Genomic DNA, 24,807 nt, shown 5'->3' with positions numbered 1-24,807 from the left:
TGTCTTTTTATTGGTGAGTTGTAAGCATTCTTTCCATATTCTGTATATCAGTCCCTAATTAGGTATATTGTTTACAAATATTTTCTCCCGTTTTGGTGTTGTCATTTTACTATCTTGGCTGTGCGCTCTGCAGCAAGAGTTTTTTGTTTCATGAAATACAGGTTATCTGTTCTATCTTTTGTCACTATTGGTTTTGGTGTTGTATCTAAAAGGGTTGTGTCTATCCCAAGGACAAATACATTCATTCTTATATTTTCCTTAAATAAATAGTTGTTACATTTAGGTCTGTTACCCATTTTTGTGTATGGTATGAGGAACGAGTTTAATTGTTTTGCATGTAGCTATCCAATTGCCTCAGCATCAGTTGTTGAAGAGGGTGTGTATGTGTGGGGGTGTCATTTTGACGATACATCATTTTGATACACACGCGCGCGCGCGCGCGCGCACACACACACACACACACACACACACACACACACACACACACCCGTTTCACATACCCCCAAACCCACACCTCTGACAACCACCAGTATGTTCCCTGGATCTATAAAATCACTGTATTTGTGTTTTTATTTTTCAAATTCCATTTAAGTGAGATCATTCGGTATTATTCTTCCTTTGTGTGACTTCTGTGACTTTACATAATGCCGTCAGGATCTATCCATGGTGTCCCCAAATGGCAAGATTTCATTATTTATTATCACTGAATAGTATTCCACATGTATATCATGTTTATAAGATATGTATACAAAATATATACATATGTAAAATATATGTACTTTAGTATACATAACGTATATAACTTAATGTATGACTATTTATACATTCTTCATTTATTTGTATAGTAGCACAGTGAAGAAATGTGTGTATGTCTTTTCACGTTAGTGTTTTCATTTTTTTCAGATAAGTACCCAGAAGTGGAATTGCTGGATCATATGATAGTTGTATTTTTAATGTTTTGAGGAACTAACTATGATGTTGTGTTCTATGGTGGCTTCACAATTTACCTTCCCACGAACAGTACCCAAGGGTTTCCTTTTCTTCACATCCTTGTAAACAGTGGTTATGTCTTTTCTTTTTGGTAATAGTCATTCTAATAGCATGAAGTGATATCTCATTGTGGTTTTGGTTTGTACTTCCCTGATGATGTAGTGTTCCTTTTTCAAGTACCTGTTGGTCGTCTGTATGTCTTCTTTGGAAAAATGTCTATTCATATCCTGTGCCCATTTTAAGTCAAATTTGATTTTTCTTATTGAGTAATGTTAGTTCTGTTTTGGACATTAACCCCTTACCAGATAAATGGTTGCAAATAGTTTCTCCCATTCAGTGGATTGTCTTTGATTTGATTGATGGTCTGCTTTGCTTTTTAGTTTGATGCAGTCCCACGTGCTCATTTTTGCTTTTGTTGCCTTTGTATTTAGGGTCAAATACAAAAACTTATTGCCGAGATTGATGTGTAGCCTACTGCCTGTTTTCTTCGAGGACTTTCATAGTTTCAGGTTTTGTGTTCCAGTCTTCAATCCATTTTGAGTTAGAGTTTGTGTATGGTGCAAGATAGCGGTTTAATTTCACTCTTTTGCATGTGGCTGTCCGTATTTCCTAACCCCATTTATTGAAGTGGTGACTGTCCTTTCCCTATTGTATATTCTTGGCTCCTTTGTCGTAGATTAGTTGATTTAGACGTGGGTTTATTGCTGGACTCCCTGTTCTGTTGCATGGATCTGTGTGTCTGGATTTATGCCAATAGCATACGGTTTTGATTATAGTAGCTTTGTGGTATAGTTTGAAATCAGCAAGCATGCTACCTTCTGCTTTCTTGTTTCTTCTCAAGATTGCTTTGGCTATTCAGGATTTTTTGTGTGGGCTCCTGGCTGGCTCTGTTGTTTAGTGTTCAACTATTGATTTCAGCTCACGTCATGATCTCATGATTCATGAGATCGAGGCCTGTGTTGGCATCTGCGCTGACAGTGCAGAGCCCGCTTGGGATTCTCTATCTGCCCCTTTCCTGCTCACATGCGTGTGTCTTTTTTCTCTCAAAATAAACAAATATTAAAAAAAAAAAAAACCTCTTTGGTTCTACCTACAAATTTTAGTATTATTTCTTCTAGTGTGAAAATTGCTATTGGTATTTTCATAGGGATTGCATTGAGTATGTAGATTGCTTTGAGTAGTAAGGACATTTAAAAAAAACTTTGTTTTTAATGTTCGTTTCTGAGAGATGGAGAGACAGCATGAGTGGGGGAGAGGCAGAGGGACAGGGAGACACAGAATCCGAAGAAGGCTCCAGGATCTGAGCTGTCAGCAAAGAGCCCACTGCAGGGCTCGAACTCATGAACCATAGGATCATGACCTGAATTGAAGTCAGTTGCTTAACGGACTGAGCCACCCAGGTAGCCCAGTAAGGACATTTTAATGCTAATCTTCCAATCTAAGAGTATAGCATATCTTTCCACCTGTTCATGTTGTCTTCCATTTCTTTTATTGGTGTTTTCTAGTTTTTAGATTACAGATCTTCTTCCTTCTTGGTTAAGTTTATTCCTAGGTATTTTATAATTTTTGGTGCAATTGGAAAGGTAAATATTTTCTTAATTATTTATTATCATTATTATTTTGTTATTAGTGTATAGAAATGCAGCAGATTTTTATATCTTGTTTTTTCTTTTTATTCTGCAATCTTAACCTAATTCATATATCCGTGCCAACAGTTTTTTGGTGGAGTCTTTACGGTTTTGTATATATTATATGACTTCACATAGTGATAGTTTCACTTCTTTAGCAACCTGGATATCATTTATTTATTTATTTTTGTTCTCTGATTTCTGCAGCTAGGACTTAATTCCATTACTGTGTTGAATAAAAGTGGGAAGAATGGACATCCTTGTCTTGTTCTTTATGTTAGAGAAGAAGCTTTTAGTTTTTCACCATTGAGTATGCTGTTAGCTTTTGTTTTTTTATATATGGCCATTATTCTGTTGAGGTGCGTTCCCTTTAACCCCACTTTGTTGCAGGATAACCTTATGATTTTTTTCCTTTATTTTGGTAATGTGTGTCATGTTGATGGATTTGTGGATGTTTGACCATCCATGCGTGCCTGTAATAAATCACACTTGGTTACGGTATATCTTCCTTTTAATGTATTGTTGCGTTAAGTTTGCTAATATTTTCTAGCATCTGTGTTCATCAGGGATATTCTGTCATGTTCTGTTCTTGTAGCATCATTGTCCGGTTTTGGTATGATGGTAATGCTGGCCTTGTAAAATGAGTTAGGAAATGTCCCTCCTCTTCTATTTTTTGGTGGAGTTTGAGAATGGTATTCTATTTTAGGTGATTTGTGGAATTCACCAGTGAAGGTGTTTGGTCCTGGGCTTTATTTGGTGGGTGTGGGGAGGGGGCTTTATTTTTAGAGAGGCTTTTTTTTCCTGATTCAGTTTCCTTAGTATTAATTGGTCTGTTCAGATTTCATGTTTTATTTCATCATGATTCACTCTTGGTAGACCATTTTTCTAGAGATTCATGCATCTCATCTAGAGTGTCAAATTTGTTATGACATAATTGTTCATAGTAGTCTCTTAAAATCCTTTGTGTTTCTGTGGTACGAGTTATAATATTTTGTCTTTTCTGATTTAATTTATTTGAGTCCTCTTTGTCTTGGTTAGTCTAGTAAAAATTCAGTTTATTTTGTTTGTCTTTTCAAGGAACCAGCTCTTAATTTTATTGATCTTTTCAGATCATATTCCATTTATTTCTGCCCTGATCATGATTATTTTCCTTCCTTCTGCTAACTTGGGTTTCATGTCCTTGTTTTTTTTCTAGTTCCTTGAGATGTAAGGTTAGGTTTTTTGTTTGTTTGTTTGAGAAGTTTCTGGATTCTTATTGTAAGTGTTTATCACTATGAATTTCCGTCTGAGTACTGCCTTTCCCGTATCCTTTAAGTTTTGATATGTTGTATTTCCATTTTTATTTGCCTCAAGGTATCCCTTGGTTTCTCTGTTGACTCATTGGTTGTTCAGGAGAGTGTTGTGTAGTCTCCACATATCTGTGAATTTTCCAGTTTTCTTACTGGTAATTGATTTCTAGCTTCATGCAGGAAAGAAGTTTGATTGGGTTTGGGTCTTCTTAAATTTGCTAGGATTTGTTTTTTTGTCTTAATATATGGTCAATCCTTGAAAATTGTTCACGTGTACTTGAGAAGTTTTCTTTGTGGATGAAATGTTTGTATATCTCTGCAAAGTCCATCTGGTCTAATGGGGTATTTCAGGACAATGTCAATTTTAAAATGACAACAACTGAGGATTGAACATATTCTAGTGCTCTGTGTTTGTATTTTCCCCTCCCTATTTTATGGTTTTGATGTCAATTCTTGTATCTTTTAATCTTCTGTATGTCTTAAGTAATGATTATAAGTAATTATGGTTATTTTTTGTACTTTGGTCTTTTATGTTTCATACTGCTTTTGTAGGTGATTGACCCACTATCTTCACAACATTAGGATATTCTGAATTTCACTATATATTTGTTTTTACCAGTGAGATTTATACTTTAATATGTTTTCGTGTTACTAATTTGTATTCTTTTGTTTCAACTTAAAGAAATCCCTTTAACATTTCTTGTGAGGCTTTTCCGGTGTTGGTGAATTCTGGCTTTTGTTTGGGAAACTCATTTGTCCTTTGATTCTAAATGAGAGCTTTGCTGTGTATTGTTGTCCAGTAAAGATTTTTCTTTTCCCATTCTTTGAATATACCATGCCACTGCCTTCTGACTGGAAAGGTTTCTGCTGAAGGATCTGATAATCTTACGAGAGTTCCCTTTTCTGGAACCAGTTGTGGATTTTTTGCTACTTTTAACATTCTCTCCGTGTCTTTAATTTTTGGCACTCCATCTCATAATGTGTTTCAGTGTGGGTTTTTTGAATTCATCTTACTTGGAAATTTCTGGGCTTCCTGAATATGGATTTCTTTTTTTCCCCCCAATTTGGGGAAGTTTTCGGCTATTATTTCTCTCAGTGAATTTTCTGCCCCTTTCTTTTTCATCCCCTTTTGTGATTTCTATAATGCAAATGTTGGTCTGCTGTATATTGTCTCATGTCTCTTCAGCTGTGCTCACTTTTCCCCCTGCTCTCATTGGGTGAGTTCCACTGTCTGACTGCAGATTACTGATTCACTCTGCCTCATTGTTCTGCTCTTGAATTCCTCTAGTATTTGTCAGTTGTCTTACTGTATTTTCTGTTTGGTACTTTCTGGTACTTTCTTCTTGTTGAGGTTCTCACCATGTTCATCTGTTTTCTCCTGAGTTCGATGAGCATCTATATGACTATTATTTTGAACTCCTTATTAGGTAAATCACTTGTCTCCATTCCATTAAGGACTTATTCTTAGGTTTTTTTCTTGTTCTTTCGTTTTGAACACACATTTCTTTGTGTATTTTTCTTGATTCTCTGTGTTGGTTTGTGTTCATTAGATAAAACAGCCACCTCTCCTAGTATTGGAAGAATGGCCTGGTGTAGGTGATGAACCTTATCATTCGACCCTGACTTAGCTCTTGGTTGCCTGTCAAATTTTCATGTTGTCTAACCAGCCTCTTTTATTTTTAGTGGCTTTCAGTAGTTGAGGGTGTTCCAAGACCTGTCACTGTCCCAAGGGGAGGATCTCACTCAGCATCTAGATTCAGGCTGATTGGAAGGGAGATCTTCAGACGGTATCTCTTAAAGTATGCAAATACGTACAGTCCTGTGAGACCGGAAGCAGAAGTGATGCTGGCCACCAGAGCTGGGGAATCTAAAAGTGTTCACTAGGCAGTAGGCGCCCAAGTATGGTGGAGGAGTATACACACTGCTTTCCCGAAGACACTGGCGAGCTGGAGTGAGGCAGAGGGAGAACGCGGAGAGAAGATACCCTCCAGCTCGAGTGAATCAGAGGGAGAGTGCACTGTTGGTGCTCACTTGCCATTGTCGGATGATAAACCAGCCTTGCGTTAGTAGGATAAATCTCACGGGGTCTTTGTGTGTAATCCTCGTAATGTGTTATTCGATAACATTTGCTAGTATTGTGCAGAGTATCTGTGGGTCTGTATTCCAAAGATGTTGCTCTTAGTTGTTTTAGACATTGAACTGTAGTTGTCTTCTCTCATCATGTCTGAGTTTAGTGCCGATGTAATATAAGGCTCATATAATTAGGGGGGAGGTGTTCTTTTCTATTGTTTGCAGGAGTGTTTGAATAATCGATATTAATTATTACTTAAACGAGTTTAAAAATTCACCAGTGAAACCATCTGGACCTGGGCTTCCTTTATGGGCAGTTTTAAAATGACTGCAGTGTGTTGACTTCTTACACTTTTTTTCAGATAGCTTATTTCTTCTTGAGTTGTTATATTTTTTCCGATTCTAGGAATTTTTGTATTTCAGCCAAGTTATCAAATTAGTTCAGAACATTCACTTATAATTTTGTTTTTGTAGTGTAGAAAACATTCCAGGTTTGTAATGTGAGTACATTCTATCCCTAGCATGTGTACCGTCTTTATTCCACAACTTCAGTAATTTATTTTTTTTAGAAACATTTATTTGTTTGTTTTTGAGACAGTGCACATGAGAGTGAGCAGGTGAGGGGCAAAGCGAAAGGTGGACAGAGAATCCCGAGCAGGCTCCACGCTGCCAGCACAGAGCCCGGCGCAGGGCTCAGTCCCACGAATCATGAGATCATGATCTGAGCCGAAATCAAGAGTTGAGTGCTCAACTGATTAAGCCACCCACCCAGGCGCCCCATAACTTCAGTAGTTTGACTCTTATGTCTCTTATTTCCATGTCAGCCTAAATACAGTTTAGTCAGGCTTATTGATATTTTAAAAGCGTCATCTATTGCCTTTCTTTGCTGGTTTATTAATTTTTATTCTTCTCATTTCACATCCTTCCTTGCTTTGGTTTGTATTGCTTTTTTTCTCCCGTTGTTCTCAGGTATACACAGCAGGTTATTCATTTGGGATTGTTCTCTTTTAATATGATAATTGCAGGATAAATTGTCTTCTAAGTACTGTTTTCTGTTCGTCTCATAAGATTTGGTATATTTTGTCTTCGTTTTTACTCAAGTGTTTTCAGTTTCCTGAATATTGTTTCCCTCTATTTTATTCAGAGATATGTTATTTAATCTCCAATTGTGAGTTTTCAAAATTCCTTTATATGATTGATTTATAATTTCCTTCCATTTTGGTGTGAGAACCTTTTAAAATGTATTTTTGGGAACCTTTTGTGTGTACTTTTGAAGAATGTGTAATCTGCTCTTTTTGAGTGGATTGTCTTATGTATATTTGTTAGTCTGGTTACTTCATAGTGTTTTTTTATCTTTTTTTTTTCTCTTATTTGTATTCTATCCCTTGTTTTATCCATTACTTAATGGGGGATATTAAAATCTGTAATTGTTGATGTGTGTATTTTTGCTTCGAATTCTCTCAGTATTTCTTGAGACTCATCGTTAGTAGCGTATAATTGCTTAGATTTTTGTCTCCTTTACTGATGGACCATTTTCATTATGTAATGTCCCACTTCATCCCTAATCATGTATTTTGTGTTAAAGTGGATTTTGTCTGATACTAGTATAGCCTGTCCAACCTGCTTACTGATGCTATATACTTGATTGATCTTTCTCTGCTTTTTAAATTTTCTACCTATTTGTGCCTTTGAATACAGTGTGTCTTGTAGATACCATGTGTTTGAATTTACATATTTTCTACAAGCTGACAATTACTGCTTTTTAAAAAAAATGTTTTTTTACATTTATTTATTTTTGATAGAGACAGAGCAAAAGTGGGAGGGGGTAGAGAGAGAGACACACACACACACACACACACACACACACACACAGAATCCGAAGCAGGCTCCAGGCTCTGAGCTATGAGCACAGAGCCCGACGCAGGGCTCGAACTCACAAACCGTGAGATGATGACCAGAGCCAGAGTCGGACGCCCAACCACCAAGCCACCCAGGTGCCCCTGTGCTTTTTGATTGGATTTCTAAATCCATTCCCAGTTTTCTGTTATTGATATGGCTGGATTTACTCCTGCCATATTACGTTTTGACATTTATCTGCCCTAAACAGCCTTATGAACCTGTAGTTCTTTTATATTACTGCCTTCATTTTCATTAAGTGAATATGGTTTAGCATAATATTTTAATTCTACGGTGACCATTTCACTCAATTATTTTCATGATGATTGTTATTAAAATTTACCTAAGAAATTCACCCTATCACCATACTTCAGGTTTATACTCCCTCATCTACAGTGAATTATAGAAAGGTCATTCATATGTAATTCTACTTCTTCTACTCTATTTTCGTGAGGTTCCTTTTGTGCATAGTAGATCTGTATATGTTTAAATTCCAGCAATACATTTTTGAATTACTACTTTATATAATTGGATGTCTTAAAAAGAAACTGAGAGAAGAAAGGATAGCAAATATCTCTTTGTGGAGTTCATTATATTAACTTTCTTATTCACCATTTCTGCTTCATTTGCTACTGTGGATTCCGGTTACCATCCATGGTCATTTTCTCACCCCAGTTTACCTTTGTTTTTCTGCCTCATTTTGCCTTATTGTCAAATACATTTATTTCTACGGTCACAGACCCAACAGTATAGTTATATACATAAAGATTGTTGCATGGCCTTGGCCAAATGGTTAGAAGAAATACTTCTTTATCCTGTCTTTTAAAATAGTTACTTTTACCTACAATCTTTGTGGATTTGAAGTCATGACTGGGAATTTTATGGGTTAATTTATATCGCCTTCAGTTTTGAAAGCAGTGCTGTTATTTTGGTTGACTGTTTTGGGGTTTTTTGTTTTGTTTTGTTTTTGTTTGTTTTATTCCCCCAACACTTCTGTCATCCCAACTCCTGGATTCTGTGTTTCTGATGAGAAGTCAGGTGGTCATCTTACTGGAGTTCCCTTGTATGTCATGAGTTGTAGTTCTCTTGAGACTTAAAATTTTTTTTCCTCTTTGCTTGTTAATATTTTCACTGTGATGCTTCTTGACGTGGATCTGTTTATCCCACATGGTGTTCGTCTATCATTTTGTGTTTGAATATTCTTTTTCTCTAAATTTGCAAGATTTCACCATAACTTTGTTGAATAATTTTTCTGCCCCTTACCCTTTCTTCTCTTCTTTTGATATTCCCATTATGAGTATGTTGGTGCAGATAATGGTATCTTTCATATATTTGAGGCTTTGATCAGTTTTCTTCATTCTTATTTCTTTCTAGTGTTTAGATTGTATTATAAGTTTACTAATTCTTTGCTCTATAACATTCAGTCAACTGTTGAGCCCATCTAAGGAATTTACAGTGTAGTTACTGTAAATTGTCAAATTTAGAATTTTCACTTAATTCTTTTCCTTTTTTTTATATTTTCTGTGTCACAGGGTATCAACACTACCTTCCTTTATCCCGTAAATGTGGTTCCCTTTGTTTTTAGTTTATTTTTGAGAGAGAGAGAAAGAGAGAGACAGGACATGAGCAGGGGAGGAGCAGAGAGGGAGAGACAGAATGCGAAGTAGGTTCCTGGCTCTAAGTCAGCACAGAGCCCCATGCGGGGCTCGAACTCACGAGCGGTGAGATCATGACCTGAGCCAAAGTCGGACACTCAACCGACTAAGCCACCCAGGCGCCCCAGTGTGGTTCCCTGTTGAACATGTTTATAATAGCTGCTTGGAGGTTGGCTAAATCCAGTATCCAGACCCTCTCAAGGACAGTTTGTTGCCTATTGTTTCTCCCACGTATGTGAAATTTTCCGGTTTGTCTTGTGAACCTGTAATTTTGGACGAAAGCATATTTTAGATATTTTGTACCGAGTCTGATAGGGCTTCTTGTTATTTTTGCTTGCTTATGTATTTGTTAAGTGACTTGACTGTATTATTTGACTGAAGTCTTTTCCTCTTGCAGTGTACTGTTGGCTGATGTCTCTTGTCAGAGGGCTCTGCCTTGGGCAGTGCACATGGTTCGTAGAATGGCAGTGGTGTTGAGAGGGTGCTCTTTGAGTGTGTCTGTGATGATTAATTCTGGGTGTCAACCCGAGTGGCCTCAGGGATGGCCAGACTGGTAAAAGTGTGTCTTGGGGGGTGTTTCTGGAAGCAGCATTTGACTCAGTAGACTGAGTAAAGAGATCCACCCTCACCATTATGGTCAGATATCCTCTAATTCGTTGAGGATGGAATGGAACAAAAGGCAAAGAAGGACAAATTCTCTTTCTCTTTTTGCGCCGGGACGTCCATCCTCTCTGGACAGAATCAGTGCTCCTGGTTGTGGGGCCTTCAGGCTCTGGGACTTACACCACCAACCCTCTAGTTGGCAGGCCTTTCATCTTTGCTGGGAGTTACACCATCACCTCCCCTAGTTCTCAGGCCTTTTGAAATACAGTTGGCTTTCCTGGTTCTCCAGCTTTCAGACAGCAGACTGTGGGACTTCTTGGCCCCCGTAAGTGCAAAAGCCAGGTCCTTTAATAAACCTCTTCCTTTGTCTGTGTCGCTCTCACACGTACATATAGTACCTGGCTCTGTTTCTCTGGAGAACGCTGATTAACAGTCTCTTTCACTGATCTCTGTGTTAACCTCCCTGCCTCTAATGGTGTCATATTCTGCCCTTAGCCTCTACTCATTGTTGGCTCTTCGCTCAATGTTTCCACCGTTGTCCTGAGTCACACATTCTATAGTTTGGTCCAGTTAAATGTGAGTCCTTTCAGAGAGTAGTGTGTGAGGCGACTCTTTGGTACTGCCCTTCATGCCACCATTTTTGAGATCATCTCCTGGAAAACACAGTTGGAGGAAATCATTAGAATATCTTCATCTATTATAAGTGTATTTGTGTGAATGGTTCTGGTGGATCGGAACAAATGCAATAGCCTGGGATGCCTCTTCTTTGTCTCTTTGCCTTGTTCTTTCTGGTGTAATGTCTCTTGTGTTCCAGAGCTGCACACGCCACCAGCTGAGTTTGCCAGGTGCCCCCAAAGAACCAGGTTTTTTTTTTAAATTAATTTCTCTTTTTGTTTGTTTCTTTTTGAGATAGAGGTCACGCGTGAGCAGGGAGGTGCAGAACGAGAGGGAGACACAGAATCTGAGGCAGGCTCCAGGCTTTGAGCTGTCAGCACAGAGCCCGACCCAGGGCTTGAAACAGCCCTGACATCATGACCTGAGTTGAAGTCAGACGCATAATCTACTGCGCCACCCAGTTGTCCCCCAAATTACCAGCTTTTTGAGTTAACACTTGTACAACTGTTTTTCTGTTTCTGTTTTATTAACAGAAGGGATCATGAGGGACCTGGGAAAACTGACCTGGAATGACTCACTCTAAGGCATCCTTTAGTAAATCTACTGGAGCTTAAAGATGAAGAAAAACTTTTATCTATATTATTTATTTCCTTTAAAAATTTTTTTTTACATTTATTTAATTTTGAGAGGGAGAGACAGAGCACAAGTCGGGGAGGGGCAGAGAGAGAGAGGGAGACTCAGAATCTGAAGCTGAGCTGTCAGCACAGAGCCAGGTGCGGGGCTCAAACTCACAAACCGTGACATCGTGACTTGAACCGATGTCAGACACTTAACCGACGGAGCCACCCAGGCGCCCCTGTATTATTATTTTTTTTTAATTTATTTATTTTGAGAGAGAGAGAGAGAGAGAGAGAAGAGTGTACGCGCACTCATGAGCAGGGAAGGGGCTAGAGCGCAGAGGGCTTGAACTCACAGACCAAACCGTGACATCATCAAATGTCAAAACAACTTAACCACTTGAGCTCCCTTATCTGTATTATTTTAAGTTTAGTTTTGTATTTCTCTGTTTTTACCTTCATTATTTCCCTCTCTGTGCTTTAACTTCTTTCTTTTACATTATTGTTGCCTTTTTCTAGTTTTTTTTTGAGTCACGGATTTGCTTCTTTTTCATTCTTTTTCACTGATGCAAGACATTTAACGCTATGAAATCTCTGATCAGTACGTGTATCCCACATAGACTCATAAGTAATATTTTCAGTAGTTTTTTTGGTTTAGAAATTCAGCTTGGTGTTTCCTTTTTCAACAAAGAGCAGTTTACTAGACAGTTGTTTGGTTTTGAGGTCCTGATGGAAGAAGTTTGTTCTTCCCGAGTAAGTTCTAGTTTTAGTGCATTGTTTCCTGAGCATGTTACCTTTATCAGGTTTTTTTTTTTTAATGTTTTTTTGTACCCTAGAGTCGTAAGTGTATTTTGTATTAACGTTTTAATATTCGAAAATTGTATATGGGTCATAATACATGTCTTCCTGATTGTTGTCGTTGCGTCTCTACATTCCGACATCGTACTCTCTGATCTTTCTTAATACTCTTTTTATCAGTGTGTTTGTTTCATGAATGTTGTTTGGTGTTTTGATACTCCTTACTGTTACATGTACATTCAAAGTTGTGGATGTTAGCCTTGTGCTTTGTTTTTGTCCTTCCTGATAACTAGATTTTATCTGTTTCCTTATTGTTTCCCTTTGCCTGGAACAATATTGACCATTCCTTTGTTTTTAGCTTTTTGAGTCATTTTCTGTCAGTGTGTTTCCCCTTTGCAGCAGAGATTTGGGATTTGTTTGTGACTCCGTTTGAAGTGATTTTATTAAGTGGTGAGTTAAGCCCATTCACATTTACTACCAGGATTCCTGTCTGGTCTCATATCTGTCATTTTGTTACATTTCATGAGTATCATATTCACTAAATCATTCTGTTTCGTCACGCCTTTTGTTCATTTTGAAGGAGTCCATTAGAAACTTTAGATGTTTTTGTTCTAGTGGTTACTTTTACAGTAATGTCTTTTATACTGGCTTTAGTTGCTCATATCCTTATTTAACCTTCCATTTGGTTTTCAGCTTTTAGTGACCTTTAGAGTGTTTAGTGACCTTCTTTCGACTATTCCATGGCTCTCACTTAGCTTACTGTTATTTCTTCTCCTTTTTCCTGTATCCAGTAGTCTTTTTATGTGCATTATTTCTGCTTCACTGGTGTATATAGCATTTATACATTACTCTGGTATTCTTATTCTCAACTTTCTTTTGGTCTTAGTCCTACACTGCTCAGCTTTTCTACCAGTGTTTCGTATCAAATACTGGTTGCTTGAAGTTTGTCCTCTTCTAGAAGGTTCCGTGATTACATTATTACCTGATTTCTTGAATATCTAATATGATTGACCTCTTCCCAGAGCCTGGATACTTTTAAAGGATCACGTGGCTGGATATACAACCCTTGACTTCTACTTGGTTATTTGTTGAAAAGGTTGCTGCACTGACCTCACTTTGTTGATTGGTGACAGTCTCTTGCCCAATCTACATATTTGTTTGCTTGCTTATTGAGACTTGATCTTTCTGTCCAGAGGAGACTTCTTCACTTTTAAGGTTTACAGTTTCATTAAAGCATGTCTTAGGAAGGACTGTTTCAGGTCAGCTTTCCTGATGGAAAAGGAAAGTTCATGGTGGTCCTTAAAATATGCGGGCAAGATCTCTTTTTATTTCTGGGCAGATTTCTTAGAGAATGGTTTTTAATACTGTATTTATTCCATTGTTTTCTTTTTTTCTCTTTAGAGACTGCAGTCACACATATAATTTTTATTTAATACATGTACTTTATTATTTTGTAGATCACCTGCTTTATCCAGAACTTTCTCTGTGATCCAGTTTTCTTTCTTTGGTTTTATTGTCATTCTTTTTTTTCGCTCTATTGTCATGTCTTTTTTCCATGCTGTTTATTAAAATTTCATTCAAGTCTCTTTTCTCTTCATGCTTCCTACGAGTTGGCCTGAACCGCTCTAACAAAACACCACAGAGTGGGTGGCCTATGTAGCAGAAATTTATTTTTTACTCATCTGGAGGTTGTAAGGCAGGATGAAGGTGCCTTCAGGGTGCCTTCTGGTGAGCCCTCTCTCTACAGCTTGTGGCTCTCTCCTCACATGGCTTTTCTTCTGTGCACACAGGGAGAGCAGGCAAGTGCTGGTGTCTCTTCGGCTTCTGATCAGGAGGTCATTCCTATCCGATAAGTGCTACACCCTGATGATGTAATTCAAACCTTAATTAACCTCCTTAAAGGCTGTGTCTCCGGATGCAGTGACACTGAGGATTAGGGCTTCAGCATACGAGTTTGGGAGGGGGACAGTTGAGCTCATAACCAGGTTCTTAAAATTTGAGTCATATTCTAAGATCACTCTGGCCTTTTTACAGTTGAATTCTTCACCCGATCAGCCCTTGCCTCCGTAGTTCCCATTAATACTCCAAGTCCCTTGTGTCGGAGTTCTTGGTGGTCTGAGCTGTCATCTGTCAGAACGAAGATGTCTGCTCCATATTTTCCCTCTCACAGTGGGACTTCTCCTTTGAGGGAGTGATTTTATTTGCATTTAATTATCTATACGTTCTAGGGGCGCCTGGGTGGTTCAGTCCGTTGAGCGTCTGACTTCAGCTCAGGTCAGGATCTTAACGGTTCGTGAGTTGGAGCCCCATGTCGTGCTCTGTGCTACAAGCTTGGAGCCTGGAGCCTGCTTCAGATTCTGTGTATCCCTCTCTGTCCCTTCCTCGCTCACACTCTGTTTCCCTGTCTCTCTCTCAAAAATAAGTATTTAAAACAAAGGACTTTAATTATCTCTAAGTTCTCTGTCTCTTCCTCTACGTGTAGTTGCCACAGGCTCAAGCTCTTTCTATAGATGTGAGCTCTTTTATCAGTTTCTTCTGTATTAAATGTTTATTTTCTCAGTGGTGGTTTGAAGTCAGTAGTATTTTGTATTTCCCAGTTATGCTGAAGTCATGGGTTGTTGATTGGTCATTTTATTTGCTCTCCTTATGTTGATCCTTAGAGGCATTTGGAGGATAGATGGAGACGTTCCGAATTTAGTAGCTGCCGTTACTCCTCAGACGTCGGAATGCAGATGTATGCTTGCAGTAGTTTCCTCTCCTTTCTTCCACCATGCCAGGCCTTTTGTTTCTTGTTTCCATTTTTGTATTTTCATGTCCAACAGAAGAAATCGAAAAAATAAGTACTTATAGTTATTTTCTTCCTTGGAGACTAGACAAGAAATCAAAATCCGCTAAAACATAGGGCGTTTGTATAATACGTTGCATTCCAGAAGAAATGAGTTAGTATTTATGTGTACGGTTAATTTTTCCTATCTTTAGAAGTCTGGGAAACTGATCACAAGAAAGGAAGGAGGCAAGAAAACCAGCGTAAACCTATGTGGGAAGTTGCATTCATCAGTAAGAAAACGCCGACCAAGGAACGAGGTAATGTAATAGGAAAACCATTTAACCTGGACACAAATTCATTTCCTTCCAGAGAAAGCCTCTGTCAGTGTGACTCATATGGAGTGAGTTTCAGCTGTATTTCTGAATTGTGTATCAATAAGAAAAGACGTTTGGGAAAAAAGACTGGTGAATTTAGTGCCTATGGAAAATTGCTACTCAGTATTAAACACGGCAAAACTCCTACTAGCGAGAAAAGTGAATTTTTTAAACATGGGGAAACTTTCAGTCAGGATGAGGACCCTGTTGATCATGAGAAGATTCAAAGTGCAGAGCAAAATTTCGAATATTACATGTATCAAGAAACCTTCCCCGAAAAGGCAACATTGAGTACGTACAAGAGAGAGATCACTGAAGAGAATCACTCTGAATGTATTGAATATGGGAGAACCTTCTTTCCTAACTCCTCTTTCCTGTTACATCACATGAATGCCTCCGAAGAGAATCACTGTGGACTGCGTGGTTGTGGGAAATCGTTATGTGTGAAGTCTACCCTTTTGAAACCTCATGGGGCACGTATGAAACCCTCGGAGTGTAGTGAGAGTGGGGATCATTTCCGGGGGGATTTATGCCTTCCACAACTTCAGAAAACTCATAAAGGAGAGAAACACTTTGAATGCAATGAATGTGGGAAAGCGTTTTGGCATAAGTCCCACCTCACTCGACATCAGAGGATACACACGGGAGAGAAACGCTTTCAGTGTGATGAATGTGGAAAAACTTTCTGGGAGAAGTCAGACCTCACGAAACATCAGAGATCACACACGGGGGAGAGGCCCTATGTGTGCAACGAATGTGGTAAAGCCTTCAGCCACAAGTCAGCCCTCACGATACACCAGAGAATACATACAGGGGAGAAACCCTATCAGTGTAGCGCATGTGGGAAAACTTTTTACCAGAAGACAGACCTCACCAAACACCAGAGAACACACACAGGGTTGAAACCCTATGAATGCTATGAATGTGGCAAATCTTTCTGTATGAATTCACACCTTACAGTGCATCAGAGAACTCATACAGGGGAGAAACCATTTGAATGTCCTGACTGTGGGAAATCTTTCTGTCGGAAGGCATATCTTACACAACATCAGAAAACCCACGTAAAGGATAAGCCCTACAAATGTAATGCATGCGGGAAAAGTTTCTACCACAAGTCAGTTCTCACCAGGCATCAGAAAATTCATACAGAGTTAAAACCTTATGAATGTTGCGAATGTGGGAAAACGTGTTTGAAGTCTGACCACATAGTGCATCAGAGAAACACAGGGGAGAAACCCTTTGTGTGTCCTGAATGTGGGAAATCCTTCAGCCGTAAATCTACCCTCTCTCAGCATCACAGGACACATACAGGGGAGAAACCGTTCGAGTGTCATGAATGTGGAAAAATCTTCTATAATAAATCGTCCCTACATAAACATACTAGGATACACACAGGGGAGAAACCCTACGGATGTAACGAATGTGGGAAAACTTTCTGCCAGAAGTCTCAGCTCACTTATCACCAGAGAATCCACATAGGTGACAAACCTTACGAGTGTAACCAATGTGGAAAGGCTTTCTGTTATAAGTCAGCTCTAATTGTGCACCAGAGAACTCATACAAAAGAAAAGCCCTATAAATGTAATGAATGTGGGAAGTCTTTCTGTGTCAAGTCAGGACTTACTTTACATCAGAGAAAACACACAGGGGAGAAACCCTACGAATGTAATGAATGTGGAAAATCTTTTGTCCAGAAGTCTAGGCTCACTCAGCACCAGAGAATGCACATAGGAGAGCAACCCTATGAATGTAATGAATGTCGAAGGGCTTTCTGTGATAAATCAGCTCTAAGTGTGCACCAGAGAATTCATACAGAAGAAAAACCCTATAAATGTAATGAATGTGGGAAATCTTTCTATTTGAAGTCAGGACTTCTTATACATCAGAGAAAACACACAGGGGAAAAACCCTACAAATGTAACCAATGTGGGAAATCCTTCATTCACAGATCTTCTCTCACAGTGCATTATAGGGTTCACACAGGGGAGAAATCTTGTCAGTGTAATGAATGTGGGAAAATTTTTTACCGTAAATCAAACCTTGTTAACCATCAGAGGTCACACACAGGCGAGAAGCCCTATGAATGTAACACATGTGGAAAACCCTTCTCTCAGAAGTCAAACCTCATTGTACATCAGAGAACACACACGCAAGAGAAACCTTCGGATTGCAGTGGGTCTTAGGAATGTTGAGGTGTGGTTCAGCAGTCGCTCCGCTTCAGAGAACTCACGTTGTAGAGGAAGCAATGTTGATGTCCTGAATGTTGAATAACTTTCGTCCACAAACTGGCCTTATTTTACCCCGAAGTAGACTGCAACACATAAAGGACAGTCTTGTTAAGGAACATTCCTTTGAATGTCCCTAGCAAATGCGGGCATAGAACCTTGAAGATGTTTTGATTTTATAAGATTTGTTTTTAGCTAAAATACAAAGTAGGTTATGTTAATTTCTATTAAGGAGAAATCTTTCAATTTGAGACAAAGAGCTTGAAGATTGTCTTTAGAGGTAATATAATATTGGAAGTTGTGTTTTGGTTTTGATGCCTTATTACTTTAGGCAACATAAGAAGTTGTAATTTTTAGAGGAATATTGTGCAGTGTACAACAAAAAAATGTAAAATGAAACAATAAACTGAAAACAAGTAATTAGTAGTATGTATTAGTAGTAATACGTAACATGCTCACGTGCCCTTCCCTGAGCTTTAGCTAAAGATATCTTACATGACCGTGGTATATTCTAGAGCAGAAATATGGACGATACCCTAATACTCACTTACATTCACATGTCAGTAGTTTTTATATGCACTATGTGTATGTGAAGTTTTATGAAATGTTCTTGCTTATAGTTTAAGTATCAGTTAACACCGGTTACAAAATCAAAAGGGAATCTGTAATCTGTCCTAATTGCATTGGGATTACAAAGCAATCAGGATTTCACCACAGGAAGTTCTGATGTGTTAATAACCGTATCATTTCGGCGACCTTAATCTTGGCAGTTCATGTGAATATGAAGCTTATAAAAAGGAGAGATAAATTTAATAATTACGGCAACCCTGTTAAATGATTCTGTGAAGTGTCCCTTAAGCTTACAGGACTCCTGTATCTTCAAATGCTACCTTCTGTAACCTGTGTGTTTCATATTCCTAGTGGAAGTTGATATCATTGGGAATTGAATATAGACACTCCTAGTTCAGCAGTTGTTTCAATATCAGGCACACCTCCCATGTATGTAGCAACCTGGAGGAATGTCTTGAAAGGAAGCCCAGAAAGCTAATAGGTAACCATTTAAAATATATAAATCGAAATAACAAAATGGTAAGTGTGTTCTGTGCAGAGGGATATCTAGTCTGTAATCTCATTTTCCCCTTTCAAGCCGTGGGGTTCCTTGAGTGTACATATGTGAATCCTCCAGCCCTCAGCCTCAGTTGTACAAACCCCTGGAAGTAACTGCCCTCTAAGGCGAAGTTCAAAATAGAAGCCACAGACAGACTATATGACACTTAGGGTCGTAAACTAGGCTGTAAATTCAAGGGTCCAGTGTGCCCAGAAACAGATCTGGGCCCTTGGAGATTTTTGATTATATGAGAGGGTAGGTTGAGACTGGAGCAAAGCCAGAGGAAGCTCAGAGTGAGGCTTTTATGGACCGACAGAGGGTAAAGATGATATAATACATTTCAAGCTCCGATTTAAAAATCAGGTTACACACACTAATTATCTTAAATTGCATAGGTAGTCTAAGCTTTCATCTTCGGAAACTAGAAAAAGAAGAGTTAACTAAATCCAAAATGAGCAAAACAAATACTAAGAATTAGAGCAGAAATCAGTGAGATGTTTGAAAAGAGAACCAATAAACCAAAAGGTAGTTATTTGAAAAGGTCAATAAAACTGATAAACCTTCAGCTAGGTTAACTAGGAAAAAGAGTAGATACAACTCACCAATATCAGAAGTGAAAGAGAGACATAACAACTGATTACATGGACATTAGAGGATAGTAATGTTACAGACAACTCTGCCCACAAATTTCATAACCTAGATCTATTCCTTGAGAGACACAATCTGCCTAAACTCACAGAAGTATAAATTTGTATAGGCAAATATCTATTAAAGAAACTGAGTTCATCCTTAATCTTCCAAATCAGAAAGTTCAGGCCCAGATGTGTTCACTGGTGACTTCTAGCAAACACTTAAGGAAGGAAGAAATGATACCAGTTCTCTACAACCTCTTCCAAAAAGGAGGAGTAGAAGAAATCCTTCCTAACTCATTCTGTGATGCTTATTATAGTAGCAAAAGCAGGCAGAGACATTATAGGAGAGGAAGGTAACGGGTGCCTGGCTGGCTGAGTCAGTAGAACACGCGACTCTTAATCTCGGGGTCCTGAGTTCGAACCCTAGGTTGGGTGTGATTACTTTAAAAAAATTCTGAAAAGGGAAGCTAGATGCCTGTATGTTTTGGAACATAGATGCTGAGATCCTCAACAAATCATCACCAAGTTGAATCCCACAATATATAATTACGGGCCATGACCATGTGGGATTTATTCCAGGGGTGCTGTGCTGGTTCAACATTTGATAGTCAGGTAGTCACCTGTCACATCAAGAGGCAAAAGAAGAAATAATCATATGATCTTATCAATAGGTGCAGAAGAGCCTTTCACAAAACGTTAACCCACATCCACAATAAGAAATCTCAGCAGGCTGGGAGTATGGGGAACATTAACTTGGTACAGAACATCTCCAACAGCCCTACAGCTAACGTTGTACTTTGATGGTGAGAAACTAGATGCTTTCCCAGTGAGAAGAGGAGAGCAAAGAGGTCCCTGTCCCTGCTCTTTCATCCTCCTTCTGGAAGTCCTCGCCGACAGAGCAAGACCAGAGAAGGAGAGAGACTTGGATTGGGAAGGAGGAGAGAAAACTGTGTACAGTCACACGTAACATGATGGCCCATGTAGGAAATGTCCAGGAGTCGACAATAAAACGCGCTGACGCGAGTTAACGAGGTTTTAGGATACGGTGATTGGGTGGGTGGTAAAAAGAAATGAGCCGTTCGGTAACAGGAGACATGCAGGAGCCTTTACGTGCATATTGTTGAATGAGACAAGCCAATCCGAAAGGCTTTCCACCTTTCGTTACCAGTTATAGTGCGTTCTGGAAAGGCACGTGGGGAGACAGTAAAAGGATCGGTGGTCGCCAGAGGATTGAGGCAGGGGAGGGAAGGCTGAATAGGTGGATTAGGGAGGACTTTTAGGACGGTGGGAGTATGCTGTAGGATATTGTAACGGTAGATGGCGTGCGGATCCTTTGCCAGTGCCCAAAAATGTAACAAAGGGTAAGCCCTAATGTAAACTGTGGTCTTCAGGTAGTACTCCTGTATCAGCATTGACTCATCAGTTGTAACGAATGGACCACACTACTGCAAGATATGAATGATGGGGGGCTGCAGAGGGGTAGGAGTGAAGGGGTGTATAGGAACTCGACTTTCTGCTCCATGTGTCTGTAACTCTGCGACTACTCTAAAATGTAAAGTGTGTGAAAGAAATGAACCATCCTGTCTGCCTATAGCAATATAGAGGAATCTCCGAGGGTGTTTCTTCTATAATTACAAAGTTAGAAACGCAGTATTCAGTACCACTTTTCCCATGGTGGGAGGCAGAATGCATTCTCAGAAATCATATGCTGACCATCACTAAAGCCTATTTTCAGCTGTAGCTTCCTGTTGTTATAAATCTGCTTGTCTTTTCTGCAAGTATCGTAAATTTCTCACCTCTCTTCATGACACCTTGTTTCTGTACTAAGTTTCCGTTGCTCCTGTGTTCCTGCACTACAAATATAATGGCCACCGATGAACATCTGAGCTGTGTCTATAGTCTTCAGAATATTTTTAATTACAGTAACTGTGGTCTGAAGTTAAGGCCTAGTGTCCTAGACTCTTGACATCTGAAACCAACATGGAGTGAACCCTCCGAGCAGGAGGCAGTTAACACAGTGGGCATCACTGAGAGGATGGTCCATCTAAGACCCGGGTGACCACGTAAGACCCAGTTGATCCAGTTGTCATTAAGTGATTGTTGTTGACTAACGAGGTCTGAGATAGGACAAAGGCCACCTGGGACCGAGCTGCCGGTTGCTGGCAGACAGCCTCTTGCTGTGGACCGTGCTGCCTGTTTTGGGTGTCACTGTTTCCTCCCCTGGCAACAAGCTCTTGGCCCTAAGAATTGTTAATTGGCTGTACCCCAGGTGCCTGGGCTCCGGGTTCAGTCAGTTGGGCTGGTGTCGTGAGACGCTCCGCCTGTAGAGGCGGTGACGACACCGCGCTTTAACTGGCGAGCATTTGAGCCCCAGCTACCCAGGGTCGAGGGTCTGGCTGGCACCCTCCGGTTACTGTGTACCGTGTGTTGGCCGTCCCCGGCTGTTCAGGGTAGCCACGCTTACCAGTTTTTGTCATTGTGCCCCAGCGGGGAGGGCATGCAGATGGCCCTTGGTGAAAGTTTGGAAAGCTGGGCTGCCCTGGCCCCGGGAGCACGAAGCATGCACGGCCCTCGGTGCGTGATGAGCTGTTGTTCACGTGCGGGCAGCGGCCGTCCCCATCTCTTGCTGCTCCTTCCCCTGCTGCCATTGCACACACGCCTCACGCCCGAGGGTGCCGAGGTGCACACCTGTGGTGTCCTGTGGCCCGGAGGCTGTTGAGAAACAAAAGGGGACGTCTTCCAAATTGCCAGAGGAAGGACCTCAACTGCGCTAATGCAGAACCCTCAGCCAGTGAACCTGGGGTTTGCGAGGCGCTGGGGTTTTTTTCAGCACACCAAAGGACTAACCTTGGAGTCCTGGGGCTTGATGGCCTTGACCCTTGCCGTGCCAGAATGACCTTATTGTTTGTGAACCGTGACCCCAGAGAGATTGGCTGGCATTCCCTGGAGGAAGCGGCAGCTGTCCGTGAGGCGGACTGCCGGGCTGTGGTCCTTTCCCTGGTAACCACCCAGGCCCCCGCCACAGGTGTCAGGATGGAGACAAAAACTGAAAGCTGTCACTTCACATGGCTAGAAACCCAAAATACTGTGAGGGAATTTGTAGAGAGAGAAATGAGAGAGAAGAAACCTGCACTGTTGCAAAAAGGCAGCCCTACAGAAGACATTCGGTCAACCGCCGGGTTATGGGCCACACTTGTTCCTTGCAGCTGTGCTCTGCTGCCTCTGTTGAGAAAAATTCTCATCCTCCTGCTCAGAGGGGAAAGCACTCACCCTGTGCCACAGCAAAGGGGATCATTGGAATGCAGGGTAAGCCCAGGATCCTTAATCCGTATGAAGCAATGTGACCTTTGCCATAGAGTGGGCTCTTGAGCCCACAGATCCTCCCTGGAGGCTCTCTGGAGAAGGCAACTTGTACGTGCGATCAGAGTAAATAGAAAAGCCCGATGTATATTGAGTGACAACAAAAAGGAAAGAATTGGCAAGAAAGAATGAGGGGTGGGAGGAACTTAGGTACAGGAAAAGGAAACAACGAAATGACAGAAATGAAGGTGCACAGATTGCCCGAGCTGGGAGTCCAAACTATACGAAGATAATTTATGCAACAGAAGATCAAAGGGCACTAACTGGCTTTTGTACCTTCGCTAGATCGTTTGTGAAATGATTTAAATATCTGCTGAAACGCACCATTGACAAATTGTCATGACCTTGACACAAGGCTTGAATTACAGCTGTATTTGGGCCTTCAGGTAAATTTGATCATGTCATTCCCTAAAATCTTGGAGGAGTTACTGACTACCAAATGGAGTGCGGGTGACTGTATATTTGTGTTTCCTCAGAACTTATATGTTGAACTCCAGTCCTCAGTGTGATGGTCTCTGGAGGTGGGGGGCCTTTGGGATGTGATGAGGTTATGGGGGTAGATCTCTCATGAATGGGAGTAAAGCCCTCACAAGTGTTGAGCGAACGCCTTTGGCTTTTGCACAAGTGACGACAGAGCAAAAGGACAGCTATCTGTGAACCAGGAGGCAGGCCCTCCCCACGTGCTGATACCGCTGGCCCCTTCATCTGTCTTGGACTTGAGGGCCTCCAGAACTGTGAGAAATAAATTTGTGTTGTTTGTAAGCCACCCCGGCTGTGTTATTTTTTTTTTGCCAGTATGAGCAACCTGAGACATTCGGATGAGTAGGTATGTTTTCTCTTAATCCACAGAACTATTGCCTGAGTTCTCCGTGGTCACAGCACCCATTGACTTAATTATAGCACATTCCTATGGTAGGTTCCAGTCGAGTGAATATGAACTTTTGGCACTTAGAATTTGGGTTGTCAGAAGGGGACCCCCGTGTACTGTATGTCCCGGTTGAAAGCATGGTAACCACCTGTTCAGAGACAAAGTGATTGTCACTGCTGCTTCTCCATTTAGTACTCCAGTTTACTGCGTTCTTAAACCTGGAAATAGTGTTGGCATGTCACAGTGGGTCACCGCATCCTCAGTTCTGTGGCCAATTGTCCGGGACCCAACACCACTGTTCCTGAAATAACTGCCTTCGTCTAAGCAGCAACCAGTACATATGTTGTTACTATGGGTTTTGCCAGTACATTCTCCCCAGTGCTGTTTTCAGCAGCCTCAGCCACAGTTTGCCTTTTCCTCCAAAGGGGCCTGGTACACCTTCAGCAGGCTGCCAGTGGGATATCCCAATAACTCTTTGCCATTGCACATAGTCTTTGCAGGCAATACCGTAATTGCACCCATATTTGGTGGAAGAGATTCCAGCATTATTCCTGAAGGCCACAGAACTCACTGCCTTGTTCGCTATTAATACTTGTAATGGGAGCCCTAAGCCTCCATGTGAGTAGTACACCTGCAGGAGACCTTCGTGTCAGAAGAAGCCAAGCCACACAGGGAGGTTTTGCATAGGAGTTCTGTTATATCCAGTCTTTGTCCTCCCAGATAATATATTGTGCATGGTAGCAAGCAAGTCTTCAGATGCCTGTAGCCCACCTCTCAGTGAAACCAGCTTTTCCTCAGACATCAAGGAGTAGGGAAAAGTTTTGTCTAGTATACCCTTGCTGCATTCTCCGTTATAAGAAAATGGTGGGTGTTTTAGGCCACTATGGGATGGTTAATATTTCACAACAATAGTATCTGTGTCACCCAGATCACTTGAAATCAGATGATCATCTTTAATCTGTGTGTATCTTTTTTTGTCACCTGAATCATCTATAGATTTCCAGAGGTGTGTGAATGACCGCGATACAGGGCTATAACCCAAAAGCCCTAATACTGCTTGTTCATGTAGGTCAGGCCCTATCTTCAGACAGCTGTTTGAAACATGATTGTTAGTGATGGTGGTAGTGGTGTAGCCTAGGAATCCTCAGCTTGCTTGGATCCGTAGGGTATATGACTCTTTCCTTGTAAGTTGAGCACATAGTTCATTAGGTGTTGATCATATACACAAGACATGCGAAGGACTGTTCGAAACTGGAAATATATGATGACTATAAATACATGAGCCAGAAGTACTAATCTTGATTATATTCTT

General features: G+C 40.4%; 2 protein-coding genes across 14 annotated transcripts in view; both read left to right on the top strand.

Annotated features, from left to right (window-relative positions):
* LOC115527631 (zinc finger protein 33B-like) overlaps positions 1 to 18,997 on the top strand; it is a 48,681-nt gene extending 29,684 nt beyond the window's left edge. For 9 of the 10 annotated variants that reach the window (XM_030335402.1, XM_030335399.1, XM_030335395.1 and 6 more), the window contains one exon: positions 15,141 to 18,997. In XM_030335402.1, coding sequence (XP_030191262.1) covers positions 15,141 to 17,485 — 2,345 coding nt within the window. In that variant the 3' untranslated portion in view covers positions 17,486 to 18,997. Of the gene's footprint in view, positions 1 to 2,385; positions 2,391 to 15,140 lie in introns of those variants that run through there. The other variant, XM_030335403.1, reaches the window with a different exon arrangement.
* The window catches only part of LOC115527635 (zinc finger protein 37A-like), a 123,873-nt gene that overhangs the window by 6,656 nt on the left and 92,410 nt on the right, over positions 1 to 24,807 (top strand). Inside the window, exon 1 of one of the 4 annotated variants that reach the window (XM_030335408.2) lies at positions 15,183 to 15,245. The exons of the other annotated variants lie outside the window; for them this stretch is intronic. The gene's annotated coding sequence lies outside the window, so the exon portion shown is untranslated. Of the gene's footprint in view, positions 1 to 15,182; positions 15,246 to 24,807 lie in introns of those variants that run through there. 4 annotated transcript variants of the gene reach the window in all.

Source organism: Lynx canadensis, chromosome D2, assembly GCF_007474595.2.
Source record: "Lynx canadensis isolate LIC74 chromosome D2, mLynCan4.pri.v2, whole genome shotgun sequence".
NCBI lineage: Eukaryota > Metazoa > Chordata > Mammalia > Carnivora > Felidae > Lynx > Lynx canadensis.
This window is presented reverse-complemented; position numbering and strand designations above follow the sequence as displayed.